The 16,613-nt window shown below is 55.0% G+C and overlaps 1 protein-coding gene across 1 annotated transcript; it reads left to right on the top strand.

The window, feature by feature from the left end:
• Window positions 1–4,635: 4,635 nt before the first annotated feature.
• On the top strand, window positions 4,636–14,555 carry ZDHHC7 (zDHHC palmitoyltransferase 7). The gene is made up of 6 exons (XM_007468412.1): window positions 4,636–4,950; window positions 11,406–11,530; window positions 12,336–12,432; window positions 12,870–12,951; window positions 13,628–13,758; window positions 14,379–14,555. Exons 1-6 carry the CDS (start codon window positions 4,636–4,638, stop codon window positions 14,553–14,555), a joined length of 927 nt encoding a protein of 308 aa, XP_007468474.1.
• Window positions 14,556–16,613: the final 2,058 nt, after the last annotated feature.

Genomic DNA, 16,613 nt, shown 5'->3' with positions numbered 1-16,613 from the left:
GGCACTCCCGGTCAGGAAGCAGCGAGCGGCCTCTAGTTACTGGGAGGAGACCGGGGGAGCTTACCCTGCCCACCCCTCGACCCCCCAGTCCCCTCACCCTCTTCCACGCCAGTCCCCTGGTGTCCTAGTCAGGGGTCTTGGTTTCAGAAAACAGACACCAACTGAGGGTTTGCTGAGAGAAACATGTTACGCTGGAAGGATATCAGATGCAAAGAGAGTGGACAGGCTGCGAGGCACACGGGGCCGCCGGCCTGGGTGGCAGTGGAGCTGTGCAGAGGAAGGACGTCTTGTTCGGGGGTGCCTTTGCCAGACCTGTTGTTTGGAAGATGGACCTCCTGGATTGGTCCTCTGATTTCATTTTATTTTCTCTCCTAAGGTCTTTGTCTTTGTCTTCTTTTCGTTTGCTTTTTAGTTGACTTACAGTAGTTGATTTACAATGTTGTGTTAGTTTTAGGTGTGCAGCAGACTGATTCAGTTTTATATATATCTAATCTTTTCCAGATTCTTTCCCAGTATAGGTTATCATAAGGTACCGAATATAGTTCCCTGTGCTGTACAGGAGGTCCTTGTTGGTTAATCTATTTTCTGTATAGTAGTGTGTATATGTTAACCCCAAACTCCAAGTTTATGCTTCCCCCCTTGCCCTTTGTTGTTTAGTTCTCCTTTCTGGGAAATTTCCCCATTCTCTCTTCCAATCCTGTCTGTAAGATTAAAAAATTCTACCATCATATTTTTATTTTTCAATAACTAGGACGTTCTCAGACTGTTCCTCTTTGTCTCACAGATGGTCTCTTAATTCTTCTTAAGTTTCCTTCTCTGTGCATTATGCCTGCTCTAAATTCCGGTTTCTCTCTTTTCTTTCTGGGGCTCTTTCATGAGACCCGTTTGAGCTCTTCTCCGGAACATCTGTTGGCCCTTGGTTCATATTTAAGGATGAGATGTACCAGGAGCGTCTGCTTGGAGCGTCTGCGTCCATGGTCCTTTGTCCTCTGGCAGCCCTGGTCTTAGGGAAACCTGGCAGCAATCTGACCTCTTTGGGAGGGGGACACCCTGCATCTTGGTGTCTTCCGGCCTCTTTTCTTGGGCCAGATGGGTGCTTCTAGGGAGGCTACGCCTGCTTGCCCACCCAGTGGGAGATGCTGCCAGGCTGGGACGCCCCTCACTCATCCCACCCACTCCTTCGTGCACTGTGCCCCCTCCCCCGGGGCACCCTCCCCCAGCGGGGCCTGGTGCACCTCTCACCTCTTTCTCTCCCGTCTTTTCTGTAATTCCTCTGCTGTGGCTGGTGAACGGTGAACAGTTGTTGCCTGTTGAAATGCAGGTTGACCAGATTTGGTCTGGATTATCCCTGGGTCTCTTAGGGATTTTGGCTTAGAGATTTGTATTTAAGACCAGGGCTAAAGTAACAAGAGGGTAAAATGGACAGGTTTAAAATAAATTACTTAACTTTCAGGATTGCCATTCAGTTTACTAGTAACGAAAACCTAGAGGAGTCATGATTCCATAGGTAAAGAAAGTTCTGAATAACGGAACTTCAGGTGTGAAGCGTCACATCGGTTACATGTGCTCCAAAATTTGATCATGCACTGAGAAACAGTATATGCTCTTTGGTCATAAAATAAGTAACTTTTCTAATCAGATTTTACTATCTTTCAGATCCTACCACATAGGACAGTATGCACCTTAAGATCCTGAAGAAAAGGCACAAAATGTTCAAGTAATGTCTAAAAATAATTTGTGAGGTAAGTGATTGTTTATTTAGGTCTCTCATCACTGTTTCCTCTCTAACAGCTGACACTAACTTGCACACCTTTGAAAAGGCAAATACGGGCAGTTCAGATGGTTAATGGTGACAAGTAGATCTTTTTCTTCACGTATTGTCTTTGGGTTTGCTTACCACCTACGCTAAAAGGAGAGTGTGTCCCTGGAGGAAGATTCCATGTAGGGAATTGATCAGTTATTAGCAGGTATTACAAGACGAGGGGAGTTCTCACATGTAAACCGCCGGAAGGGTTTTGCTCGAGTGCTTGTCCCTTAAATAATGGACGTCCGCAGTGTTGCTCCTCGCGTTCTGGGGAACGGGCTTGATTTAACACCAGGATAAACAGCTCAGGTTCGGAGTGTAGACAGAATCCCATTAAACTGGACATTAAAGTAGAAAAACCGTCGGTCAGTGCACAGTGTTTTCAGGTTTTTTTCAGACGTGATCTCGCAAAGTATTCAGTCACCAGCGATGGGTATCAGCGCAGAGTGAGGCTGTGCCCTCGCCCTGGCTTCGCATCGCCAATTGCCGTGCCATTTGCCCTTGTGTTCCCAGCATTTTTAGATTAGTTGAGCGTAAAGGAATTGTTTCTTCATTTCCTCCCCTCCCTTCCTGTTGCATTAATGAAGTGTAAGTGCTGTGACTCAGCGGAAGGTGCCTGGGCTTGATGACAGATAACAACCGAATGTGTTCAGCCTAACCTCGCCGTGTTCATCGATTGCTTTCTTGCAAATGAAGTGACTTTTGGGTATCAGATTGTTTTCCCTTTGCCTTCTAGTGGATTTTACAAATTCAGCTCTGAAGCACACAGGCGTGATGCCTCAGTATCCTAACGTGCTTCTGGGAATGTCCCTTCACGCCCACTGGGGTTGGTATGTGTGCGGTCACCCTTCCTCACAAATAGAGCCGCCATCTGCACCCCTGGGGGAGGTTTGCGGCTGCTGTCACCAGTGCCTCAGCCAGGAAGGTTAATCGGGACTGGATCAGGTGTCCAGAAGACTCAGGTCCTGATTTCTAGGCAGAACTCGGGCTGCACAAGTGTGCTCTGACAAAAAGCTAGCCTGTCTCGGGACACACGGCCCCGCAGCGATTGCTCACTGCCCAGCAGGCGGGCACCCATTTCTCATAGAAAGCGTCTTATCTGCGGAGCAGCCATAGAGCAGAGGGATTCTGGTCAGAGGAATTTTTCAGCTTAAGGCTTTGATGAACATTTATGATTCACTAAAAAAACTTCTGTGGCCATCACTAGGTCTCTCTCTGGATCTGAGACGGGGACCAATTCACGTTGTTGCGTCTGCCTGTAAACAGATGCACACTTGCCGTGAGCCCAGGGGCGTGCGGGCACCCGACGGGGAGCCCGGAGAGAAGGCCCAGGCCTTTCCCACGAGGGCTGACAGCCAGCCCGGGGCTGAGACACGGACGCCCTCTCAAGGTAGGGAGTGCTGAGCGCGCTGCCCGTGGAGCTGCTGAGCCGGTCCTCCTCCCAGAGAGTCTCAGCCCCCTGACGGCATCAGGCTTTACAGTGGTGTAGACAGGACCACACTCCAGCACCCTCTGCAGATAGCCGTGTCTGATGTTCAGAGTCCCTTTGCAAAGTGCCTTTCAGAGGCAGGAGGACTGCCTCTGCAGGATGACTTGCTTGGTAGAGAGAAGCCTCGGGCGCTGTAGGGCAGGTGGCCTCTGCGGAGGGAAGGGGCTCGGCAGAGGCGTCGGCAGGAAGGCAGCCGTCGGGTCCAGTAATGTGCTCTTCAGAGCGGCTGGTTCGGGGCTGCCCAAAGGCTTAGCTGCAGTTTCTTCACCTCAGTAATTTTAAAGCCCTTTTTGTCTGATCTGAGAGCAGACTGCGGGGAACAGTTCCATTGCTCTCTTGTACTAGTCAGTATCTGTGTATCAAGAGGGAATTCTGCAAGATATTTGCAGAAGGAACTCTCATCAGCAAACTCATTCATTCAGTAAATGTTTTCATCATTACTGTGCTCTAGTTACAGTTAAGGAAGAAAGTAATGCCAGGATTCCAAAGCGGATGCTGTGAATCAGTTGTAGCAGACCCGACCCCAGGAGCATTCTTATCCCTCCTCCCCGCCCACGTCGCCCACGTCGGGGAGACCACAGTTGCTTGCCCTGTGCTTGTTTGAAAGACGCCTAGCCTGAGTAGAGAAAGCCCTCAGGGCGTTTGATAAAGTGCTATCAGTGTTTTTCCATCCCCTGCACGAACAACAAGGCCAAATGAACTGACTCTGTTTCCCTTTCTTTCTTTATCACGAGTATTACTACTCATATCAAACATTGATGAGAGGAGGTTATAGGTTTAAAGAAGCATCAGAATGTTTGCTAGGGAAAGTGTAGGTTTTCCTTTAGTTTCTGACCCTATGTGTTCTCGGGTATTAGGAAATATGGGAGAGCTGTCGAAAGAACAGATAAGTGAAAGAAGCTGTTAAAAGACTGAAAGAGGAAGGGTGTTCTAGAAACAGCACAGACTTAAAGAAGACTGCCTCAAAAACATGGTCGCACGTTGTCACAGTTCGAACGAGGGAGAAGTGAGAGTGAAGAAGTCAGTGAAACAGGGAAGAGTCAGGCGAGAACTGGGCTCTGTGGTCGTGGGTCGGGGTGGAAACGAGCAGTGAAAGAGCCCCTTGTCTGTCAGCCTCTCATCAGCCGCTGGCATGTGTGCGCTGTCGGCCGTCGGGCCTTGGCACCATGGATGGGGCCGTGGTACCCCAGGCCTCGTCTGCCCCGGGCTTGGAGACTGTGTGCCAAGGGTGTCTAGCTCCTGCCCCGCATTGTCCTTGTACAGTGCGGCCGGGGCCAGCCGCAGGTGGCCGTGTGTCCCCGGGAGCCTCACCAGCTGTGTCCCATGCCCCTCCAGGGAAACCATGCCGTCATCAGGACACCGGCTCCGGGATGTCGAACACCATCCTCTCCTGACCGAAAATGACAACTGCGACTCTGCCTCGTCCTCTTCATCCGAGGCCGATGTGGCAGACAGGGTCTGGTTCATCCGCGACGGCTGTGGCATGATCTGTGCTGTCGTGACGTGGCTGCTGGTCGTGTACGCGGACTTCGTGGTGACGTTTGTCATGCTGCTGCCTTCCAAAGACTTCTGGTACTCCGTGGTCAATGGAGTCGTTTTTAACTGCCTGGCGGTGCTTGCCCTGTCCTCTCACTTGAGGACCATGCTCACCGACCCCGTGAGTACCTGCCCTCTTGCTGGGGTTTTCGGCCGGGTCTGGGCTGGGGAGGCACCAGCGGCACCGGTCGGAGGGCCTTGTGCTCCCGTAGCCTCGGGGTTCACGAGTTCCTGGATACAGGCTGGTGGCATTGTTCATGGCTTTGCTGGAGAGAACCCAGTGCCCAGAGGTGATGTCACGGTATATTCATGGAAAACATTCCAGTGAGCTGTTTATTCAGATGAAGAAAGTGTACTGAATAATGCCTGAAATCCTTTCTACTTTATTTTATTTTTTAATATTTATTTATTTATTTGGCTGTGCTGGGTCTTAGTTGCTGCGCGTGGGATCTTTATTGCTGCTTGCAGGATCTTCGTTGCGGCCTGCGGGATCTTTTTAGTTGCGACATGTGGGATCTTTAGTTGTGGCATGTGGGATCTAGCTCCCGGACCAGGGATCAAACCCACGCCCCCTCCATTGGGAGCACGGAGCCTTAGCCACTGGACCGCCAGGGAAGTCCCCCTTTCTAGTTTAAATACTTTTTTCTCTGAAGTATGGACTGAAAGCTGAGTGATGTGGCATCTAGGTTTCACCACCGCTTTACGAATCTTTCCAGTTGTCTTTTAATCACACGCAACTAATTTAACTTCTCTGGGCTAGAGGTTAGCTATTATCTTTAAGTTCACTGTAGGAAGAGCCCTGGTAGTGTCAGCCATCTTCCTGCATGTTGAAAACGGGGCTGGGTCCATCGTTTGTAGGCGTTTTGGCGAGGAGGCCACCACATCGGTGCCCAGGTGCCAGGCTGCGGTGTGCCCGGTGGAGGGAGGGCTACCCGGCTGGGCCCCTCTCATCACAGTGCTTGTGTCTCCTGACCAGTGTAGGCCTCCCTCCCCCCGTGGTCCCGCTCCTGCTACAGCCCCTCTCCCGTGGGAAGAGGCCTCGCAGCTCTTCAGGAAGCCCCGAGAGCCGGGGGTCGGGTAGCAGGTGTGTGCAGCGCGCTGCCTCTGCTCCCGGTGGGCGTGTTCGCTTCACTTGTTTCGCTGCCAAGAAGCTGGATGGAAGCGCTGAGGGCCCGAGTGTGAGGTGGGGGAGGGTGTGAGTCCTGGATGCAAGCATTTTTTAATTGAAATTTAATTCACATTCCGCAAAATTCACCCTTTTGCAGTGTATAGTTCCATGATTTTCGTGTATTCACATCACCACAGTCATTTTAGACATTTTCATCACCCAAAAAAGAAACCCTGCACCCCTTAGCCGTCACTGCCCCGAACCCCCAGGTCCCCGAGCACCAGGCAACCGCTGATGTACTTTTTGTCTCTGGATTGGCCTGTTCTGGACAGATCACATAGATGGAATCATACAAGGATACGTGGCCTTGAGGTCTGGCTTCCTTCATCGGCGCGAGGTTTCTAGGGCTCATCCACAGCGTGCACTGTCGGTGCTTCGTTCCTTTTCACGGCTGAAGGCTGCTCCACTGTGGGGATGGGCCACGTTTTGTTTATAGCCATCATCAGCTGGTGGCCATCGGGGTTCTTCCCACTTTCTGGCTGTTATAGACGACAGTTCTGCCGTGAACACTTGTGGACCAGGTCTGTGTGGACCCATGTTTCGTTTCTCTTGGGTAGAGACCCAGGAGTGGAAGTGTTCACGCTACGCTGAACTGCTGAGGGTGGTTTTGCATGGCGGCTGCAGTGCGCTAGAGTCCCCCCAGCAGTGTATGGGTTCCTGCCTCTCCACCTCCTCAGGTGACTGTTCGGGACTGTTTGACGAGAGCCATCCTGACAGCTGTGAGGTGATACCTCATTGTGTTCTGATTTGCGTTTCCCTGATGACTAATGATGCTGGGCTTTTCGGCCATTTGTAGGTCTTTGGAGAACTGTCCGTTCAAGTCCTCTGTCTTGACATCTGGATGTCACTGTTTCCGCCATGCCATCCGTCAGGACTCCAGTGGCAAGTTACAGAAACCACCGGAAGTCGGTGTGAATAGAACCAAGGGCACCCCGCGGGGTGTCAGGAGCCCAGGGCAGGGGTGCGTCTGGCCGCGGGCACGCATTGGGACTGGGGTGGGGAAACTCTCGGGAAGGACGCAGGGGAGAGGCCGACCGAGCCCCCAGGCACCCCTGTCCTTCCCGGCATCCTGGCCCTCTGCCGCCTAGTGAAGACGGTGGCCCCTCACACCAGAGGGAATTGGGAGCGTTGGGTTCCAGATGCACAGTGTGGGGGAGACCGCGTGGCCAGCGGGGTCGGGTGTCCGCTCCGTCCTCTCATCGGGGCGGCTGCTTTCTCCTCTCTGCGGATCACCTTCAAAACGGGGTCCAGTCTGGGCTGAAGGAGAGCCGTCACGCCACCCGGGGCGAGGCCAGTTCTCTGCTGGACGTTCTCGTCCTAAGCCAGTAGGAACAGTCAGTCTTTGCTAGGATTGGCTCTGGCTTGGGTTGTTTCTTGAGAAGTTATTGGTACTTTGAGGGGGGAGCAGAAAGGAAGATGGGGTCTCTGACATTTGATGGATCAGGGAGCTGATCGATCACAAGGCAGCAAGCGCACCTCTGGAGGTGAGTCTCAGTGTTCAGAAGCATGAAATTGTACAAGGCCACCCACTGCCCCGCACCCAGAGCTCTCCTCTGTCCCCAGCCTTGTTTTACAAGCATCGGCCTTATCAGCAGATGTGTGCCGAGGGCCCACTAAGGCGCCTTGGTTCCGGGAGCCGTTGGTCCTGCTCCGGGCGCCCTGGGATGCCTTTGGGCGTTCATTAACCCACCAGCACCTTGCGGAGGTGGGCGTACATCACGTCAGAAGGTGAGACCCACAGCTGGCAAGAGGCAGAGCTGGGGTTTGAACAGTTATCTGTTGCCAAAGCCCCTGCTTTCTCGTTAACCTCTTACATGCCGCTGCACACGGAAGTGGAGGGAAGAGGGTCACGCACCTTGCTCGGCACCTCGAGGTCAGTCTCGTGTCAGCGATACCCTCGCCCACTCCCCTTCCCGCCCCAGAATATTTGGAAGTACATCTCAGACGTTATAAAACTGTATTTGTAAATAACTGTATCTTTAAAAAGGGATCATCTTTTTTTCTTTAATATAAATTTGTAAATTTATTTTTGGCTGCGTCGGGTCTCCGTTGCTGCGCACGGGCTCTCTCTAGTTGCGGCGAGCGGGGGCTACTCTTCGTTGCGGTGCGCGGGCTTCTCATGGCGGTGGCTTCTCTTGTTGCGGAGCACGGGCTGTAGGTGTGCGGGCTTCAGTAGCTGTGGCGCGCGGGCTCAGCTGCTCCGCGGCATGTGGGATCTTCCCGTCCAGGGCTCGACCCCTGCATCGGCAGGTGGATTCTTAACCACTGAGCCACCAGGGAAGTCCCAAAAGGGCTCTTCTTTATAAAAGCATGGCTACAACGCCAGTGGCTCGTGTGGAGCGGTTGAATTCCTTACTATGTCCAATGAGAGTCCACATCTCCTCAGTCGTCTCCGTCCTTTTATATTCTTTTGTTTGAATCAGGATCCAAATAAGATGTATCCTTTGTGACTGGTTGACGTGTCTCATTTTTCTCCTTCCACTCTGGGGTTTTCAGCTTACATCCCTGTACGTGGTTTAATGTGCTCCTCGCCCCCTGTGCTGCCCATGGATTAGTAGGTAGGCATAGGGGAAGCGCCACGCTCCCGTGCCCCTACAGGTCCTGGGGATCCAGGATGCATGACAGGGAGGGAACCAGGGGGTCAAGATGGAAAGATATGGGGGGGAAATGTGCTTTGCAAATTGTAACTTCGCTGGATATATGTATGCCGTGGTTGGGAGCACTCTTCCTAAGAGTGGGCACCTGGTTTCCTTCTCCAGGGCGGATCAGAGGTGGGTGGGTGCGGGTGTGAGAGGTCGGGCGCTAGCAGGAGCAGCGAATGGAAAAGCTGTCAGGAGGACGCTGTGCCAAAGGGGAGCCGTCTGGGCCGTACTGGGGTAGGAGGCGTGGCTATGGCAGGGATCACAGTCCTGGCAAGACACAGATGAAACACGCAAGATGCGTCTTAGAAAAAACATGCCCTGAAAATGGCTCGAAGGCGAACGCGAGCTTGAGGAACGTGCCTCACCTGTTCGGAAGGTTTCTTTGATGGATCGAAGAGGGGCCCACTGGAGCGGGCGCTCCTCTGGTGTGACCTGGTGAGACCCGGTGCTGAGCGGACCCGGGCCCGCCCTTCTGCTCCGCGTCTGGCCTGTGAGAGCACATCTCGGAGTACGGAATCGAAGCGTAGATCACCAGCCGCGGGGACCTGGGTGAGTCATCGGGAGGCACTGTGGGAGACGGGGGCTGCCTGGCCGCAAGAAGGACCAGAAAATGCCTTCATCTCCACGCGGGCTGGTTGTTACGTGTTATCTGACATGTCTCCCTCTCGAGATGCACACCTGTCCTCCGTGAGCAGTTGCAGGAGCGCTCTCTAACCAGCGGGCGGTGTGGGGTGCCGTGCTCCGCAGAAGTGTGTCAGGTCACGTGTTTTACTGTGGCAGCAGCGTGTGTGTGGCTAAACCTGGTCCGTTCCATCGTCTTATGAAACGTGTGCCCCAGGAGCAGCTGTACAAGGTGGGAGCTCCTGAAGTCAGAACAGTGTCACGGGGCCGGCGGTAGGCGTGGGGCGGGCTGGGGTCCTGGCTTAGTTGAGGGACCAGAAAGACTCCAGAGGGTGTTGGGGAAATTGAGTAAATGCTGGACCTGACCTTCTGATGTGAATTCTCAAAAATGAGCCTTTAAATCCTGGACTGTTTTTACACTGTAGATTAAGGAGACAGGTGGCGTGCTAAGGCCAGGACCTTGACCACAGCAGCTACCCGGTGTTAGGATGGGGGACTGGCCGGTGCCCATCTGGAGGGCAGTCAGTTGCAGGGGAGGGTCAGGCAGTGAACCTTCCCTTTGCCTGCAGCCCTTCCCGTACTGCCCCCCGAACCCGGGGCACCTTGTGGGGCCTCACTCCTGCTCCCCGGGGGCCTTGGAGCCAGTGGTCCTGGGTCTCCACGCGCCTGCTGGGCTTTGCAGACGTGGGTGTTGGCCCTGGCCCTGCAGACGTTGGCTCGGGCAGCCGGGCAGTCGGCTTTCAAGAGCTCCAGCGCAGCTCCTGCTGCCAGCGGTGTGCCTGACGTCTCCTGTCACTGCGCCCCCGTCGCCCGTGCTCTCCTGTCACTGCGCCATCTCCCCGTGCCTTCCCTGTCTCCCCGTGCTCTCCTGTCACTGCGCCCCCGTCTCCCCGTGCTCTCCTGTCACTGCGCCCGTCTCCTGTCACTGCGCCCCCGTCTCCCTGTGCCCTGCGCCATCTCCCCGTGCCTTCCTTGTCACTGCGCCGTCTCCCCGTGCCCTCCTGTCACTGCGCCCCCGTCTCCCCGTGCCCTCCTGCCACTGCGCCCCCGCCTCCCCGTGCCCTCCTGCCACTGCGCCCCCGGCTCCCCGTGCTCTCCTGCCACTGCGCCCCCGTCTCCCCGTGCTCTCCTGCCACTGCGCCCCCGTCTCCCCGTGCCCTCCTGCCACTACGCCCCCGTCTCCCCGTGCCCTCCTGCCACTGCGCCCCCGTCTCCCCGTGCTCTCCTGCCACTGCGCCCCCGTCTCCCCGTGCTCTCCTGCCACTGCGCTCCTGCTCTACTCCTCCCTCCCAGTGGGGCTCCTTCTCCAGAAACGTGCATTTCTGTGTGAAGGACAGGCTCCGTGGGGCACAGAAACGGGGTCCTGGCCTTGTTCCCAGTCCACAGGCCATGGTGCCCAGAACGATCTTCCAAATGTGATTTCCACCACCTGTCTCTACTGCCTCCCCCTCTGCAGCCCACTCGGGCCCACTGCCCTCCACTCGGGCCCACTGCCCTCCTGTGTACAGGGCTCTCCGGCTCTTGCTCCCCCTTTCCAGATTCCTCGTCCCTCTCAAGCTCCCCTAGCACTCAGGGCTCTTGCAGACACACTCTTAAAGCCCCGCTGTTCCTGCCCCTGGGGCCGGACGCCTGGGGGAGGGGGGTCTTGGGGCTTGTGTGTGACTGCTCCTGATTAGGTTGGCAACTTTAAACACAAGATAAAGTCCTTTTTGAGATTGCTTTGTTCATCGCTACCCTGCTGCAGCTGATAGGAAACCTGTGCGTGTGGTTATCAGGGGAACCCTGCCCAGGAGGTGTGCGCAGGGCCGGCACCCTGGGGACGCCAGCTGCCCTGGGGCCGGAGTGGCTTCGCAAACACACCTCACCTCTGGCACGTCCTGCATGAAGTTTGAAAAACCCAGGTGACTCACCTTGCGAAGGATGACGCACTCTATATTTTGAATTCATTTTAAAGCATATGTTATTTTTCATGAAAAATAAAACTTCTGGTTCTGCCTGAGTAATAGTTATTTTTCATATTAATGTAAGTGGCAACTGCATTATAAATTATATCATGGTATATAACACCCAAGACTAATTCCTACATTCACTGATGTTTTTTAACCTTCCTTCCCCCCAGCTAAATACACTGTTATTAAACCATAGGGGGCAGTACCCAAAGGGAATGCTACTAAAGAATACATGGAGAGTTTGCAGCTGAAGCCTGGAGAAGTGATCTACAAGTGCCCCAAGTGCTGCTGTATCAAGCCCGAGCGTGCCCACCACTGCAGGTATGGCGGCCCTCCCCCAGGGGAACCCGAGCACCCATTACTGAAGGAACAACTTTGCCAGGGCAACCAGAGCACCCAGCACTGCAGGGACCCCTTATCTGCGGCAGCCAGTGCATCCACCAGTGCTGGGGCCCCTGCCCTGGGGAAGCCCGTGTGCCCATGACTGGAGGGGCCCCTTCCCCGGCGCAGCCAGAGCCCACGCTGAAGGATTTCTTCCCCAGGGCAGTCTGTTCACCCACACCCACCCTTACAGGGACCCCTTTCCTTAGGCAACCCGAGCACCCACCACTGAGGGAGGGACCCTTTCCTCAGGGCAGCCAGAGCACCAAGCACTGCTGGAATCCCTGCCCCAGGGAAGCCTGAGTACCCACCACTGGAGGGACCCCTTCCCCAGTAGCCATAGACCCACCACTGCTGTAACCCCTTACTTGGGGCTGAGCCCCCCACTACTGCAGGCACCGCTTCCCCAGGGCATGTTGAGTGCCCAATCTGCAGACACCCTTCATATCCAAGTGCCCACCACTGGAGGGAGCCCTTCCCCGGTGCAGCCAGAGAACCCACTGCTGCTGGGACCCCTTCCCCAGGCAGTGTGAACACCCACCACTGGGTGGAACCCTTTGCAGGCACAGCCAGAGCACCCACCACTGGAGGGGTACTTTCCCAGGTGCAGCCTGAGCCCCAGCCCCTGCAGGGACCTCTTCCACAGGGCAGGAGGCCCCCTGGGTGGCTTCCTCCCAGTGCTGTCTTCGTTGGGCGGTGTTTCCTCCGCGCGTGAAAGAGTGAAAATCTAACTGCTCCTTTTCAGTATTTGCAAAAGATGTATTCGGAAAATGGATCATCACTGCCCCTGGGTGAACAATTGTGTCGGAGAAAAGAATCAGAGATTTTTCGTGCTCTTCACTGTGAGTAAAGATACTCATGGAGTGAGTGACTTGTACTAAGTTCTTTATCTGGAATCTTACCTGGAGCGAGTAAGTTTATTCTGACGTCAGACCTGCAGCCTCTTCTCTGGGACTCGAATTATACCTGTGCTGTCACAGGTAGGAAGTAGGCCAGCAGATGAGTGTGTGTTGCTTGTGTAATTCTAGGTGTTTTACTGTGACTTAATTCTCTCCCAGATACCTTGAACCACAGTTGGTAATAGGCTCTGGCTGAGGTGGTAGACGTGTTTCCCCGCTGTGGGTTTCTGTCCTTGGTCCAGTGTGGTCCTGGCGAGGCGGATGTCAACTGCTGCTGTTATTCCTTCCCTCACTCATTTTTACTGACCCATGAGATCAGGAGTAAACGTACAGTCAGCGGCCTTTCGTCCTCGCATGGGCTAACGGGTGTCTCCCCGCAGATGTACATCGCGCTGGCGTCCGTGCACGCGCTCGTGCTCTGCGGGCTGCAGTTCGTCGCCTGCGTCCGAGGGCAGTGGACTGGTAAGCGCAGGCACAGGCCCCCCTGCACGTGCACGCTGTGGAGGGAGAGGGGAGGCAGAGGAAGAAGGGACCCTCCATTTAGGAGTTAATTGAGCTTTTTAAGAAAAGAGTATAGGACAGTTCTCACACTGCCATTTTGCTATAATGAAGCCATGTACATACACTTGGTCTTCCTTAGTCAGCTAATAGTTTCTGCACCTTGCAGGTTTTTGAGACTGGGTGAGAATGCGTATTGTTCCCAGCAGGCCTGTGTGTGCTCTGGCTGGTCGACCGTGCGTGGCTGAGTACGAGTCGCCCCGCAAGTGTAACCAGGCAGGCGCGAGCTGGGCGGCCCTGGACTGGGGTGTGCGCCCCGAGTGAGGCCTGCTCACATACGTAGGCACACACGACTCTCATCTTTTCTGGCTTTTGCTGTGTCTTAGTACGCAGTGCAGTACACGAATACAGTCTCAGTAGAAACCCGGGGTAATACAGAACCTTCCGAAGCTGCCGACCAGGAAGTGGTGGTGTGGGTTCTTGCCTGGCAGGGTTGCCTCCCACCCCTGGTGGACAGCGGGTGTGCCTGTTTGCAAAACGAGCTCCTTTCTCCGTGGACGCCGGCCTGAGGGCGGCACAGAGCCGGGGCGGCTCACCGCGCTCTGATGTCCGGCCACAGCCAGCCTCTTCTCGTTCACAGAATGCAGTGGTTTCTCACCTCCAGTCACTGTGATCCTGCTGATCTTCCTGTGCCTTGAGGGTCTGCTGTTTTTCACTTTCACCGCAGTGATGTTCGGCACCCAGATCCACTCCATATGCAATGATGAAACGGTACGCTCCTTGTCTGCTGTGTCTGCTGCGGCCTTGGTGCGAGCACGAGTCGGCGGGCAGCACTGCTGTGGACAGCGGGGCCCGCGTGTTACCTGGGAGGTGGACGGGGCAGCCCCGAGGGGCCGCGACAGCATCACTGCACGTGCTCCCCCTCACTGCGTGCAGCTCGGGTTTCAAGCGTACCTGTGATGTGAGAGTCAACAGAGCCAGGCAGGGGGAGCCGGCACATTCCGTTTCTAGGAGGCCCCGCCCCCTGGCAGCTGCAGGGAGTTGGTCGCCTTCATGTCTTTGAACTGAAGGCCCAGAGCAGGCGCTTGATTGATATTTGTAATACAGTATGTGGAAAAAAAGATCAATCCCTGGTCCGGAGGACTGACTCCCCCTTTGCCTCTGGGGCTGCCTAGGCTGTCCACCCCACTAGTGGCTGCAGCTTGGCTGTGCTCGGGGGCCGCGGGGCTGGTGCCAGGAGAGCCCCCACTGCTGACCCCAACGCCTCGTTCCCACGTGCGGAGGGACGTGTGAGTCTGGTGGTGCTTCCCCTGTTGTCACCGCTCGCCTGACCCGAACCTGCTGAGGGTTTTCCTGGCGCTGCCGCCCACTTGCTTTTCTTTTTCCCCCAGGAGATTGAGAGGCTGAAGAGTGAGAAGCCGACGTGGGAGCGGAGGCTGCGGTGGGAAGGGATGAAGTCTGTCTTTGGGGGCCCCCCCTCGCTGCTCTGGATGAACCCCTTCGTCGGCTTCCGATTCAGGCGACTGCAGACGAGACCTAGGAAAGGGGGCCCCGAGTTCTCGGTGTGAGGCGCTCTCATCGTGCTGGGACTTGTTCACGGACTTTATTTATTTGGGGTCAGAAAGGCTATCAGCCGCTCACCTGTGACCAGTAGGGCAAGTGGAGACCAGTTGCTTGCAGCAAGCAGTTCTATAACGTTTACGGTCACAGATGGTGGAGTTCCCACACTAACTGGGTGGCGCTCTGATCCGTGTCACCGTCCAGTAACAAAGGGGCGTGGCCGCACGAAGCAGCCAAATGTCACCATCTTCCTGCACAGTTAGGAGTTCTGTTAACATACTTGGCATTTTTTAAGAAGTTTCGTGGGTTGTTACACGGGTTATTAAAATCCTGGGTGCTGAGCTGCTTTTCTCACTCTTGAAGAAAACCAGCCAAGCCAGTGACCAGGAATTCTGCGGCTGGTGGCTTCGGGGAGCTCCCGCTGGCCCTGTGATTCCCGAGGGTCCGCCTCGGTCCAGGAGGGGCCTGTATGCAGGAGCCGCAGGCGCTGCACGGAGCAGCAGGGCTGCAGGTTCGCTCCCCGCCGGGGGCTGGTGGGCCCTGACCCTGTGGGCAGGTCCACGCGTGTCTGTGTGTGTGCGTGCACGTGTGTTTTAAAGTGGGCCGTGTTGTTCAGGCAACATAACGCGTTATGGGCGTATGCCACAGACAGGCTATTTTTTAGAAACCAACGTTTCAGGGAAGAGGGGAGAGCTGTGCGGGGTCCCCCCTCCCGTGGGGTTTACTATGAATGTACTGCATATTGGAGACTATCTCAATCCAAAGAACAATCATTCCTGTGTGGTCTTCTGTTGCCCTTCTGTTTTAATTTTTTTTTTTAAATCTTGAGTGCGTGAGAGGGCTTTGCCACTGACCTGTTTGGTTCTGGCCAAATGGGCAGCGCGTAAACGGCCCCTCGGTGAGAGAAGAGCAGCGCCTGTGGCGGCCTGGCACCTGCAGCCTGATGCTCGCGCAGCTGGCCTGCAGGGGGCGCACGCGGCCCCGCCCGACGAGGTGAGGGGGCCGCGAGGCAGGAGCCCCTGGGCCCCGTGGGCCTCGCTTGCACACAGTATTCAGGATGGCGACAGCTTGTTTGATTTTTCAGTTTTTACCTTTTTGGGGTATCATTTTGTTTCTTTACCCACGTCACAAGCGATAAAATAGGACCCTTGGTGCAGAGCTTAAAATTATGCCAGAAAGCAAACAGCTCCCCTCCCTGGGGACTCGCCTTAAACTTGCCTGGTTTGTCGGTGTTTCGCGGGACTGAGGAGGAAGCCATCTCTGACAAGGTATTGGGGGGGGGGTCCCCTGAGCCCACGTCCCACGCTGAGAAGAGTGGGCGTCTCCCTCCTGGTCTCCACGCCTCTCTGCTCATCTGTGAGCTGTTTTGCTTTCGTTTGCATTAACCCGTCCCCTGTCCTGATCAGGGTTTCTACCACTGCTGGCGCAGAACCACAAAGGGCCTACAACAGTCTAGCTGAGTAAGCGAGCTGTGGGACGGGTGTGAAATGGACTCAGTCACTGCAGGAAGTGGGCTGTGACGGGGGGGCGCCGAGTCGCAGCCGGAGGACTAACAGAACAGGAGACTGATGGGCTTCCCGAGACTGTTCTGCAGTATCTGTCATCTGGGTTGGACATGTGTATTGGGCTTCATTGTGAGGCTTTTCATATGTATATCCTGGTTATCAATAAAAACAATTATCAAAGTGGTTGAATCCTGTGAGACTTGGCAAATATGTGCAAATCAAGTATACTTGACTTTTCAACCTCTTCTTTCAATGTAACTTTTTTAAGAAATAAAGCCACCAGTTGACATTCTCCAGCCGTTTGTTCAGTGGCGCGGTTCTTGATGGGTCGTTGGCGTGTTTCCGTGCTCGGCTCTGACACCGGCACCCGGGCCGCTGCGGTCCCCCCTGCTGCTTCCAGAGCCCCATCATCGCCGGGGACAGGTGAGCCGCTCTCCCAAAGGTCGCCGTCTCCACATTTAACATTTTACTTCCAGTCGACGCAACTGATCTGATTGGCTTTGTCCTAAACATCCCTTCATTTTTTTAGTGCACTTGGAAATAAAAATTTTAAAGATCACG

This window comes from Lipotes vexillifer, unplaced genomic scaffold, assembly GCF_000442215.2.
Source record: "Lipotes vexillifer unplaced genomic scaffold, Lipotes_vexillifer_v1.1 scaffold23, whole genome shotgun sequence".
Lineage (NCBI taxonomy): Eukaryota > Metazoa > Chordata > Mammalia > Artiodactyla > Lipotidae > Lipotes > Lipotes vexillifer.
The sequence above is the reverse complement of the archived record's forward strand: the minus strand, read 5'-3'. Positions and strand labels throughout refer to the sequence as shown.

What these genes read in the sequence shown, in the direction of transcription:
- ZDHHC7 (XM_007468412.1), top strand. Translation starts at nt 4,636, where the DNA reads ATGCCGTCATCAGGACACCGGCTCCGGGATGTCGAACACCATCCTCTC. An exon ending in GAGCGTGCCCACCACTGCAG is followed by an intron (nt 11,531 to 12,335) that starts GTATGGCGGCCC and finishes GCTCCTTTTCAG; the next exon opens with TATTTGCAAAAGATGTATTC. An exon ending in GATTTTTCGTGCTCTTCACT is followed by an intron (nt 12,433 to 12,869) that starts GTGAGTAAAGAT and finishes GTCTCCCCGCAG; the next exon opens with ATGTACATCGCGCTGGCGTC.